This window comes from Laetiporus sulphureus (assembly GCF_001632365.1).
Source record: "Laetiporus sulphureus 93-53 unplaced genomic scaffold LAESUscaffold_8, whole genome shotgun sequence".
NCBI lineage: Eukaryota > Fungi > Basidiomycota > Agaricomycetes > Polyporales > Laetiporaceae > Laetiporus > Laetiporus sulphureus.
Window position 1 is genome coordinate 587,942 of NW_024468517.1, and position 11,450 is coordinate 599,391.

The 11,450-nt window shown below is 50.9% G+C and overlaps 2 protein-coding genes across 2 annotated transcripts; one reads left to right on the plus strand and one right to left on the minus strand.

Moving 5' to 3' along the window:
- Window positions 1-4,911: 4,911 nt before the first annotated feature.
- On the plus strand, window positions 4,912-5,799 carry LAESUDRAFT_546708 (uncharacterized protein). The gene is made up of 3 exons (XM_040902882.1): window positions 4,912-5,007; window positions 5,064-5,691; window positions 5,761-5,799. The coding sequence occupies exon 2, from the start codon at window positions 5,222-5,224 to the stop codon at window positions 5,663-5,665; it is 444 nt and encodes a 147-aa protein (XP_040767024.1). The 5' UTR covers window positions 4,912-5,007; window positions 5,064-5,221; the 3' UTR covers window positions 5,666-5,691; window positions 5,761-5,799.
- Window positions 5,800-6,293: 494 nt separating this feature from the next.
- On the minus strand, window positions 6,294-8,261 carry LAESUDRAFT_546729 (uncharacterized protein). The gene is made up of 3 exons (XM_040902883.1): window positions 8,112-8,261; window positions 7,539-8,053; window positions 6,294-7,397 (listed from the first exon to the last, which is right to left on the minus strand). The coding sequence occupies exons 1-3, from the start codon at window positions 8,123-8,125 to the stop codon at window positions 6,601-6,603; spliced, it is 1,326 nt and encodes a 441-aa protein (XP_040767025.1). The 5' UTR covers window positions 8,126-8,261; the 3' UTR covers window positions 6,294-6,600.
- Window positions 8,262-11,450: the final 3,189 nt, after the last annotated feature.

Genomic DNA, 11,450 nt, shown 5'->3' on the forward strand with positions numbered 1-11,450 from the left:
CGCTCCGATTTGAAATTTAGAGACTGAAGATTCCCACAAAAAAAGTCAAAAGCTGCCGTGTCTGCCTTGCAAGCATTGTGCGCAAGACCTTGTTCGTCTGCAAGAGAGCATGACAGATGGCCTGGGTGAGGGGAGTTGATGCATTCAATTCGCCAGCGTGCACATGGACATTCGGAGAAGCTTCTCGGCCTTCATTGGGAAAGCCCGTTACGTGACATCCGGATTGGTCGGTTTGAACGTTACGTTCCTGCATATCGGTTTACGGATCGTCACTTGTCCCATTTAGGTCACTCGCAGTGTTCTGGAAGCGAAGCATCATTGGTGGCGCAATCGCCGATCAACATCATAATACGAGCAAAGGTGGAAGTCTTTGTTCTGGGAGCCGGCTTCTTGATTACTGACCTTACAATGTCCTGCATTGGCCTCACATCTGAAAGAGAAGGCGGGATCAAGAAGCGGCCAATGCTCTCGGCTCAGCCCCTAGAATCGGCATCCGTCCTTGAATGATCCGCCATTTATGTATTATCCCATGAACCAGTGGATTGATGCCGCTTCCTGTCGTTGACGTTGGCTGAGTAATCCAGCGCTCGGAGAAGGTGGCCCAGCCCTCGTGGCAACGCAGGAGCTTTTCGGTTTCTCCGGACTCTGTCAAGGAACCGGAGGCTTAGGTTTTCAGGTCCACCTTCGACGCAGGTGGCGCGGTGACTGTCGTCGCCAAACGCGTTTCTCGTCGGTCCCGTGTATTGAGCGATTGCTGTTTTTCCTTTGTACGTTGCTTCTTGCCCTATGTACGCCTCACATTCAGCAGCCACATGGTCTTTCTGGATTGTGGTGTGACAGAGCTCGAGGTGAAGAACAAGAGAGCTGCGGTCAGAGAACAGGGACAGAATGGTCTCCTGTGAGTATCGACAGTACATCGTCCTCGTAGCCCTCAACTCAGGCTGTCTATGTGTTTATGACGAATCACCTGTTGGCAGGCGTAGCCGACGGGCCGGGTTAGCGAGCGACGCCACTTGCCCTGAAGTGCGCGGCGACGCGGTGATTGCACTCCGCCAATTTGTGTCTACCGCTACCGGTGGTATTCACTGTAGCGTGAGTGGCAGGCCCCGGGCCGCCGTTGCTAATCACCTTGCAGAGTTGCGTTCCTGTCGGATGGACATCTGTAATCAAAAATTTACCTTCAGGCACCGTTGCGGAAGCCCAATTTTCAATCGTCCACATGGTCATTGGACTTGTTCTAACCGAATTCGTTTCACTTCAACAGAGACATGGATACCGTCTATGCGGAATTGTGTCAGAAATGGTTAGCCAAAATGGTTCGGCTTTTATCCCCTTATCTATCACCACATGTGCTGCGGAAATGTTAAATGGTGATGCGCAAGCAGTGAAGCACAGGCGATACTTCAACGTTTGAGTCTCGACTAGCCGATGTCATGGAAGAAGTCAATGGTTTTGATCGTGTGGCAAGTCCTTAGCTGTATGGTCGCCAACATTTCCAAATGCAAGTAGAAACGTTTCTGTCCACTCAACGGACTCTAGGAGAAACTATTGACCCAAGGAGATGAGATGATGAAGGCAATCTTGGCAGGGACTGATCCTGGAAAACCACTAATTGGTAATGCACAATTTCTGATTCTCTGGACGCTACGCAGAGCCGGTGATGCGATACCCCGTCAGCTCTAGGCATTCCTAGACTGTCCATGCTGGGTTTGTCCGACAGTCGCAAGCACCCACCCATTACAACTTCATACAGCTTCTTACTTGGGCTATAATTATATCCTGCGGCCTTGCTGTATGCATGGAAGGCTGCGTAGGAGAGGCTCACCTTTGCTTGCTCTATATTATGAACACGATGATGGGCGGTGCGTCTGCGCTGTTCTAGGCGGCCTCAAGAGTCCTAAATGTCCATTACGTACCTCAATCTCTGCATAACACAAACAGCTCATACCACGATACACATTACAGTGCTGCAATCCAAGCCGCGAAGTCCTGCTAGTATACAATGCTCAGGTATGAACAAAATTGTCTCGCTGATCTCAGCAATTCGTCTCTGTTACGCGAACGTCAAAGGACGTAAACCTAGCTTGGAATCGCGTTAGAAAACCAGCGAAATGATAGTCCAACGCCGAAGCACTTGCCGTGTTTCGTGAGGTATTTGAAATCGGGGATTACCTGTCATCTACGGTACAGTGAGTACACCTTCCATGCATATGACGAGATATTCAGAGCATGTGCTGACGCTGGCCCCGGGTTACTTGTGAAATTCTGTGACGACATCCCTTTCAGGTTCTGGAAACATCGACAGAATGCGCTGCGCAGATATCAAAAGATGAGAATTCCGCGCTCGGTGCTCCGGAATACCAGGAAATATCGCGCTCGACCTATAAAGAGGATGCCGATGACAGGCCGAGCGCAACAGCATGTTTACAACTCACAGTTATAGGAAATTCCACAATGAGGTTGAACATAGCTGGTAGCGCAAGTCAGATGATAGTTAACTGTGACTTCCATCACGTCTCAACTGCAAGCAATCAACCTCGTGGCTACACGGATTTCACGTACCGCGTGGTATACAACCTCCTTCTCCACCACATCAGAATTTACGAGTCTGCATACGCACTGCTGTCAATATTCTCGTCACCAATCGAAGTCCTCGGGTGTCATTGACAGCCTGCAGGAAGCTTGAATAACGGCCGCCTGGTGGACAACCTGTTCAGATAATACCGCTTATGGTTGAAGATCTTCTTGCTGAAACATAGATCGTTGACCCTCAATTTCACGACATGGGCTCACAAGATCTCTCGGCTGTTCGGATCTCCGAAAATGTAGGCTCCAAAATATGTTGCACGAAGCAATAACTGACTGTCACAACTGTATCCTTAGCGTGTGAGTGCCAACGCTTTCTGATATTTTCTCAACAGTCATTGACGCCGTAAGGCACGGATGGGAAGGCCATTGAAGCAGCTAAGCGATTGGATGAGTTCAATCCCGATCAGAGTTGCCCAGACCCTTATCGGGGCATTTTGTCCATTGATGCAGAGTGGAGTACGTCCGAGAAAAACGCGGAAGAGCCGCATTCTTTGGAAACCCACCCGGGCAGAAGGCTCGGGCTCGGGCTCGGGAATGGAAGTCCCGGCTCGTCTAATCGTGAGCCTACCACTTGGCTGCCTTTTCTCCAGCGCAAGCTTTAGAGGTGAGTATATCCTGCGATCATGGCATCCGAAATCTTTGTCCTGGTTACGTACTGTAAAGCCGCGTCTTAGAGAACAAAGTAGGCATCAGCATGATTATTACGGCCGGTCCTTGACATATATCACGGAGTATTTGTAAGAGTGTAACTCCTAAGTAACTCCAAAATATTCCAATACTCACCTGTGTGATGAGATATATCACTCGCGTTCGGACCTAAAATATGTGACATAAGCGGATGAATTCGACCGGATTGATGATTTGAAAAACTGCCAGCTTGCACGACGACTTCCGAGTCGACTCGGGTTGCAATGCCGCAAATAATGGACTCCTTGTACAGCGCGTGAGGCCCAACTTACTGTAGGTCTGAGAAGAGTGGGTTATGATTACTACGAAAATGCCATAGAGATTCCCAAATTGGGAATGCCGGTCAACGTGCACAGGACCGGTGATTGGGAGGCTGCCAGTAGAGCCCCCCCGCGAAGAAGGCCAGAAAACCCGCGTCATTCATCGCTAGGAACCACGTTGGCATGGCACACTGAAAATTTTACGATTGACTGTAGATCATCCTTTCCCTCCTCGGTGACAAAGGAATTTACGGTGTTCAACTTCCCACGTTCCTCGACTGACCATTTTACTCCTTTGTAAAGACAGAATTCGGACAGCTCTGCTGATGACTTTGCGGCGTCAGGGATAGGTGGCTTTTTCTCTTTCCGCGCTATTTGTTTCTGACGATACCTATGATAAGCCATAATACCAGAGAAAGCAATAGGATTGCTTCATTCCTTCTCTTTTCACTTCTTCGATGACGTTTAACAATGGCTGTTTGCACAGCAAGCAGTTATCCAGTCCGGTTGATTGCCTAGACATCAGAGGATCAGAATTAGAGATCTTCAGCATTACTGGACTATGTGGTATCCTCCCAGCCGTCGCCGATCGCGAAGATTCGCACGATCTCGTATGCGAATGATAAATACAATAATCTGCCGGACTTGGCTTGGGAAGTGTTCGAGCATTACATTCTGTCATTGTCGACGTTACCAAAGGTATGTCACCGACATGAGACCTTTTCACTCTAAAGTGTTCATGATTCTGCTGGCAGGAAGCATGGACGAAGACTACCAAAATTTGAGAAATAAATATTGCCTCAATAGTTCCAGGTTGACACACTCATTCGGCCCGATTCGGAGCCTGGAGGTAATGGCATAATCAGCATTCACGAAATGTCTATGCGTCCGACTGGACAGACTAGCGCCAGCAATCATGAAACAACGGCCAGCCTTTGGCGCTTCTAAGCCTTCTGCCGGTTGCCCTCAAAGCACGAATCTTACTGGCTGAGTTACAACGTGCGTTTACGATCGAGACAGTCATCTCCACAGACTCCACTGTTCTACTGTCAACTGCAAACCCGCGTTTAAAACGCCGTAATCTCGGCTAGGATCAATGTGCATCAGATGCTCTCCCCGGTGATTCTGGTAAGCCTTCCTCCTTCATGGTTCGCGTCGCGCGCAATGGCAAGTACATTCACCGGCATGTTCGAAATAGAAGGTCTGCAAACGACAGGAGTCCTCCGGTACTTATACATGGCCCAGTAGCAGACCGGTCTGCTCTTATCGCGCTCAGCTTGCGAAGCATGTCGTTCGATACCGGCAACGATGTCTCTATCCTATTCTCAGAATGCTCCGACTATGCCGCCTTGACTCTGGATAGCTCGACGATTCCTGCGAATGACTTTTCATCCACTTATGGTATCGTACCGTCAATGGAGGATGCATGGAATGCTGGAATATCGCTCAGGACTCGTCCGGAATTGATGAAGTAAGTTTCATATCCTTTTGCGAAGCCCTCAATGACTGATATCTATTGGTTAACAGCGAGTATCTTCAGCAAGATGCTGACGGGCCCTTATATGGCATGTTGCCCTTCGGAGTCGATGGCGCAGAATCGTGAGTAGCCTACTATATTCAGAATGCACCAACGGTAGGACATCTGACACGGTTCTCGCAGCGCTCCTACTGCAGTACCTGTCTCAATGTATCGTGGCCATATCACCGCCACGGGAGGGTTCTTGCCCGCTGCCGCGCATCAGGTGCCATTCGTCCCACCTCCATCACCAGGCCGTTCATCAGACCCATCGAACGAGCAGACATTTGCGGGAGTAGGGGTGCCATGTCGCTGGGGAACCCCTTGCGGCATGCTTCTCACAGACGTCTCTCATGCTGGTGTTCAAAAGCACCTCAGCAGCAATCATGTTCTTCCTCTGTGCAACCCAGGTGAGCATCGCCCCCGCGGTACCTGCGAATGGTACCCAGAAAGGGGCGTGAAATGCGGGAGGGAGATGTATCAAAACCAATATGGGCGGCACGTAGCCACCGTGCATTTGGAATGCAACCGGTGCAAGTGCGAAAGATGTGGCGCCAAGTTCACTCGAATTGATGGACTCGCAAGACACAGCAAGACTTGTCGACCATCGTGAACATGCCAAGTTCAGACACGAATCAGGTGCATTCATTCACTTGTCTGGTTCTGTTTGGGCTCTCGCTGAATTTTCGTTGCGCCATCTTCGGACAGTGTAATATCACAGAAGGCCACTGCCGGTGGACGTATGCTGCTCATATATCACAATTTCAGATCATCTCTAAAATGTCGTCGGGATCATGAGTCCATGACGCCGTCAGAGACATTTCGAAAGCATGACGATAACAGTTTAGATAATACTGCTATGTTCGTGCTGTAGATATGTTGGAATCATTTCAACTGTGCCAATAATTATCAACTGAATATCACTGCGATAGCATTATAGTACTACACTAAATCTGAGATGTTTCTGCTGCCAACATTGTAACAATGTGCATGACAACATTCTTGATGATTCTAAGATGTGTTTTATAATAATTTTGGCACGAAACCTTTCCCTTATGTAAGCCGCCCGCCACCGCCGGTGCGCCGCATCCTCCTTAGCGTACTTGAAATATCCGTTCTATAGGAAGGATGATAGCTGGAAGCAACAGCATCAACCTCGCGACTGCACTGGCTCGTGTTCTTGATTATATCTTACCCGGAAGCGAGTTCCAGACTCCGCTTGAGAAAAGTTAGACTACATATCATTTGATTCCGTTGATCCAGCCGATCCCACTGCGTCAGGAAAACTCAAATCGGCTTGTGGTTCGAGAACCTCCTTTTTGACTTGTTTCTGCTAGTTTCAGCTTGTACAAGCCAATTAGCACACCATACGAAGTTCCCAACCCGGAGAAAAGTTCAAAATAAGGAGGTCCTGAGACTTTCTCGGACTCGTCTTTCTTGGTGATGGCAAGCGGATAAAAGCATCATGAGCCGGATTTGAGTTTTCCTGATGCACCACTGCTCCAGCATCGAGAGATACGATCAATTCAGCAGTCTTTACGAGTGATCTCAATTAACCAGCCCCACTATGCGTTTGGAGCCTCGACGATTGTAAGTCTCCACAAAGAGATCACGCAAGAGCCGCACTTCGTCTTGGATCTCTGAAGGCTGCTGGCCTTGTCTGACCTCGACCATCGTGTCTTTGTCGACCAGATACACGTCCCGCGACGGTAAGTCGTATTTGTCGAGGTTGTGACCAACGCTTCTGCAGGTCTCCTCGCGGTATTTCTTCCGCGCCTCCTCGAGAACCAACGCCGTGCGCCTGCCACTCCCATCCAGGTCGTTCGCGATATTTCGGATATGTTGGAGGGACTTGGATCGCACGATGTACGCCGTAATGTGGTAGCCTGCACAATTCTTCAATATTGCGATGTCGTTGTTCGTGACGCGATCGCCTATCAAGACAATGATGCAGTCGAAGATGTAGAGACCTTGCTTCTGGAAGTAGGCGTCGTGATTTCCGACATCCGAGGCGCCTGCGCCCGGGATATCGTACCAGGCGACAGGGAGGATGGGATCGGGGTAGCGGGTGACGGCCGTCGTGGTCTCAGTGACCCCTGCGGGCGCGGCTTTCGTGCCTTGATTGTTCCGAAGACCGCGTACGGCATTTATCAACGACGATTTGCCGCTCCCAGCTACGCCGGCGACAGCGAAATGGAACCAACCCTCCTGGTACCCAAGACGCCGTTTGGTCTCCTTGAACTCCACTAGGGAAGGCACGAGTGCCAATTCCAACTTTAATGAAGGCCCTGCAAGAACTGTCTTCGACGAGCGCGCCTCTTCCCCAGTAGCACGCTTGGTGCCAGCTGTCTTCTTGCGCCCCTCGGCGGCCACCGTCTTCTTTTCATCGTCGGCCTTCTGTTGATCATTACTCGACTTCTTCTTCTCTCCGACCGCACTCCTGCCCCCGCTGATAACCTCCTTCGTGCTCGTACGTACTTCCCTCTTCTCCTTGATGAATACCACCCTTTCCACTCTCTTCTCGCAGAGTGCGCGTTCCACAACCACCACGGGGTCCGCGGACTGCTTTGCTGTCCCGACAGCCGGTTCCGCGACCTTTTTCTTCGCCTCTTCCTTTGTCTTACGTGCCTGCTCTTCCGCTTTCTTCCGCTTCTCCTCAGCCTTTTTCTGCTCTTCCTCGGCTTTCTGTTTCTGTTTCCGCTGTTCGTCGGCCTTCTTCTGACGCTCCCTGGCGATTCGCTGCTCCTCTGCTTTCTTCTGTTGTTCCTCGACTTTTCGCTTGTGCTCCTCGGCTTTCTTCTGCTGCTCTCTGACTTTCTGGGCGTGCTCTTGAGCACGCTTCCGCTCCTCAGCTCTCTTCTGTTGTTCTTCGGCCTCCTCCTTCTCCTTCGCTTCCTTCTCCAATTCCTGCATGACCGAGTTGGCTTGTATGTAGCTGGACATCCTCACCGACTTCATTTGCTCGAAGACTGCGAGGACGGTGTGGAACATCTCTTCTGATCTGAATAAGCCGGGTCTGTGAGCCATCACAGTATCATTTATTGTTGTAATGCACTCACGAGGACGAAGCCATGGTTAAGGCAATAAGCGCACGGATTTCCGGCTCAAAACGAGACGCAAGAGAAAATACGCGGATGAAGTGCAGACAGGCAGATGCAGTTATGATAGCAGTGTATGTGGATGAGCGATCCTCATCGCCATTTTATATATCTGCGAGAGGGCGATGCATATGGGTCAGCATCACCAGAGCGGACCACATGGCGCCTTGCGTCGGGCACCGCCCAAGGTGGACCGCCACGGTGGATCGATCTGGTTTGATGCGGCCCTGTTTGATGTTTCTTGTGAATTTGCGCCTCGTTCAGGCTAGCCAGCGATCAATGGCGTGCCGTTAGTGCGTTCGTTACCCGCAGATCACTGCAAAGGTTTCATTTTCGGGGCAGTCTCACCGCATTTCGCTGCAGGATACCAGGACAAAGCACGTCGACGAGCAAGTACCGCGTGGGATCCGTCCTTTGCGCGGGCGTGAAGCGAGAGGCTTCCAGTTGATGTCATGCTCCGAATTGCCAAAGCGCAGACCACATTCTGGCGGAGTTCAACCGCATGGGCGCTCGCGTGACCGCATCCGACGCAAGTGATGATATATGACTCGATGCGTTCAGGAACCTTCGGAACGTTAGTCGGTCAAGCGGCACATTCAGTTCAAGCATAAATACACACACGTACGTGTTGGGACCGTTTCACATCAGCGTTCGGGAAAGGTAAGCCTCCGAAGGGAGAAGAGGTGGCTTAGACTTTGCGCCAGGCAAGGCATCAGACGGTGCGTTTTATCGACCGTCCCTTCTGAGCTTCGGGGCGCAAGCTCAAGACTAGCTAGTTGGGGTAGTCAAGGCTCGCGTCAGATAAGGCGCCAGACGGTGCGTTTCATCGACCGTCTCTTCTGTCCTTCGATGAGCAAACTCAGGACTGACCAGTGCATTGTCGTCGGCAAACCCCTTGAACGCGTTCCGTTGACGACCAAGCGTAGCGTTCCTACGCGAGAGCTGTGCACACTGCACAGGTGCCTGTCTCACCTTCAGCGGGCTGCACAGCATAGCCTTAGCGCTGCGCGGAGACACGGGCTGGTATGGAGAATGGAGACCAGAAGGCCCCGGGTGTTGACAGGAGGTACGACCATTGGTTGGAAGTGGTGTGTTGCCAACGCGTTATCTCTCTGGTCGAGCAGGGGGTCCAGGCTCACGAACCCTGTCATGTTCGTGACGCGTGCGAGAGCTGCGCCCGGCTTCTCCCAAGGTTAACGTTCGCCATAGACACTTCTCTGCGGTCCAATCTATCAATCCTGCGGCTCCCTTTCGCTCTTCAGTCCTCAACGTAACGGATCGGTACTTCCTGATAACAGACGTGAGGCATCATCTCGAGAAGGTTACGTGGATGATCGGATCAAGCCTGTTCAGTGAACGAGCGAGTGATGTTACCCTGTCCCCCTCGGGAAGTGGTCGGTGCCGTGGTCTATATGGAGACAGTGGCCCAAGCTTCCTGTGCTGTTGTAAGCGGGCTGTGCATCTTCTATTGGCCTCACGTCTACATGGCGGCGGAAGCATGGAATATACAGGATGAATGCTAGCTTGTCCTGAACGCCAGCAGGAGTCATCGGCAGAATGGTAGGTCCGCACCGTGTCTCTCGGGTCGAGCTTGACATGCAGACCTGCCATGTCTGCGATGCAGGTAAGAGCTGTGTTGGGCCTGTTTCAAGGCTCAGACGTTCACCATCGACGTGCTCTACGGCTCAGCTTCCCAATCACATAGCTTTCATTTGCTCACATGGAGTCCCAGCACGTCCTATCGGGAATCCCTGATATCGGACACACGACATATGTTGGAAGGACGACATCGTCGAACGGTCAAATGTTCCACCATGCAACGAGTTAGATGGTCCATTTCGTCGCATAAGCAAAATGTACGTTCTCCTTTTTAACGCCTTTTGTCACCTTTCTATGCCGTTTTCCAGGAGATTGTCAGTGGCTAAAGTCGGTAATTTAAATATACTGCAAACAAATTGATGTGATGAGGATTTGGTGCGTAATTTGGACCACGACGACGACATTCATCATACCAAGCTTGTGAGAATGCCTAACTTTTCAAGTATACGAGGTGGGTGATTCAAACGGTATACATGTTGAAGGAATAATACATTCCAAGTAATCTACGAAGATCACAATATGAAGAAGGGTATGGAAGGACAATGTCCAATGATATAATACCAAGAGATCATACAATAGGACATTGACCAATCAGGATATTCATAGAGTATCATACGACACTGAGTAAATATGCCATTGGCCAGTTAGATACTGTAGTATTACTCATCTATGTAAGTAGACAGTGGCTGTAGATACCAGAGGTCCTAGAACTGGTATATGGGGTCTTTACCCACATGTATATATACTAGGTAGCTACACCACAATCTATAGTGACTTCTCCACTGAGAGACTCGACCCCTTAACTGGGAGTCTTGTAGCCTTGCCCACTAAGTCCTCACTGCACTGTGTCAAGCCTGCACCTGTTGCTGGTAGCACACAGCTCATTTATCAATACATCTCGAGGATCACACCGCGCGCATCCGTGATACGCGAGGCACATAAGTTCCGAAGATATCATATGCACTGCATACGTTCCGAGAAGTACGATGTCGATCGAAATATCATATATCATGGTCACATACAGCACAGTCGTCATCCGGCTCCGGGCTGCCCAGCATTTCAGATTCAATTGGACAGCTGGAACCATGGGTGCAACGAAAGGTGGCTATGGATTGCCAAGTACTGAAGGGAGAGGTATGCCCGGCACTGCTATCTGAAGTTAGACGACAAGGATATGATACTGCTGCATCAGGGCAACAGTGATAGGCATTCCGGAGGGTGTGGATGGAATTGTGAGGCTGGGGGATTTGCTTACAGGTGGGAGTGCTTCCCCGACCTACGCCGACCACTGCCTACTTAGGCGGTGAATGTGCGATATCTCGAAAACGCGACGATTGCAAGCAACTCATAATTATCGTCGGACAGCAGTCCATTTGTAATGCACCGCTCTCCAAATCACGATCGTCGGCATCAGTCGCGTGCGTCTTGCACTCCGCGAAAGACGTGTGCGTTTCTCCTGCCCCATTAAGCATCGCCGGAGACAGACTAGGGCAGCCGAGGGGATAACGGGAGGGAGCCTATCAGGTCGCGCGATATATGAAGGGTTAAACGGCGTGAGATCGCGCGCGTCGGCGAGAGCCGAGGGAGGGAGGCGGACGCGCAGGGAGCCATCCTCGCCGCGACTCCCTCTCACGGCACAGGATGATCTCTCACTGCGCAGGCTCCCCGCTTGTCTTCCCCCGCATGGCCTCCATCCAGTCC

Coding starts and splice junctions, on each gene's coding strand:
- LAESUDRAFT_546729 (XM_040902883.1), bottom strand. Junction 7,398..7,538: donor GGTGGTATTCATCAAGGAGA/AGAGGGAAGTAC, acceptor GCAAGAAGACAG/CTGGCACCAAGCGTGCTACT.
- LAESUDRAFT_546708 (XM_040902882.1), top strand. CDS start 5,222: ATGTATCGTGGCCATATCACCGCCACGGGAGGGTTCTTGCCCGCTGCC.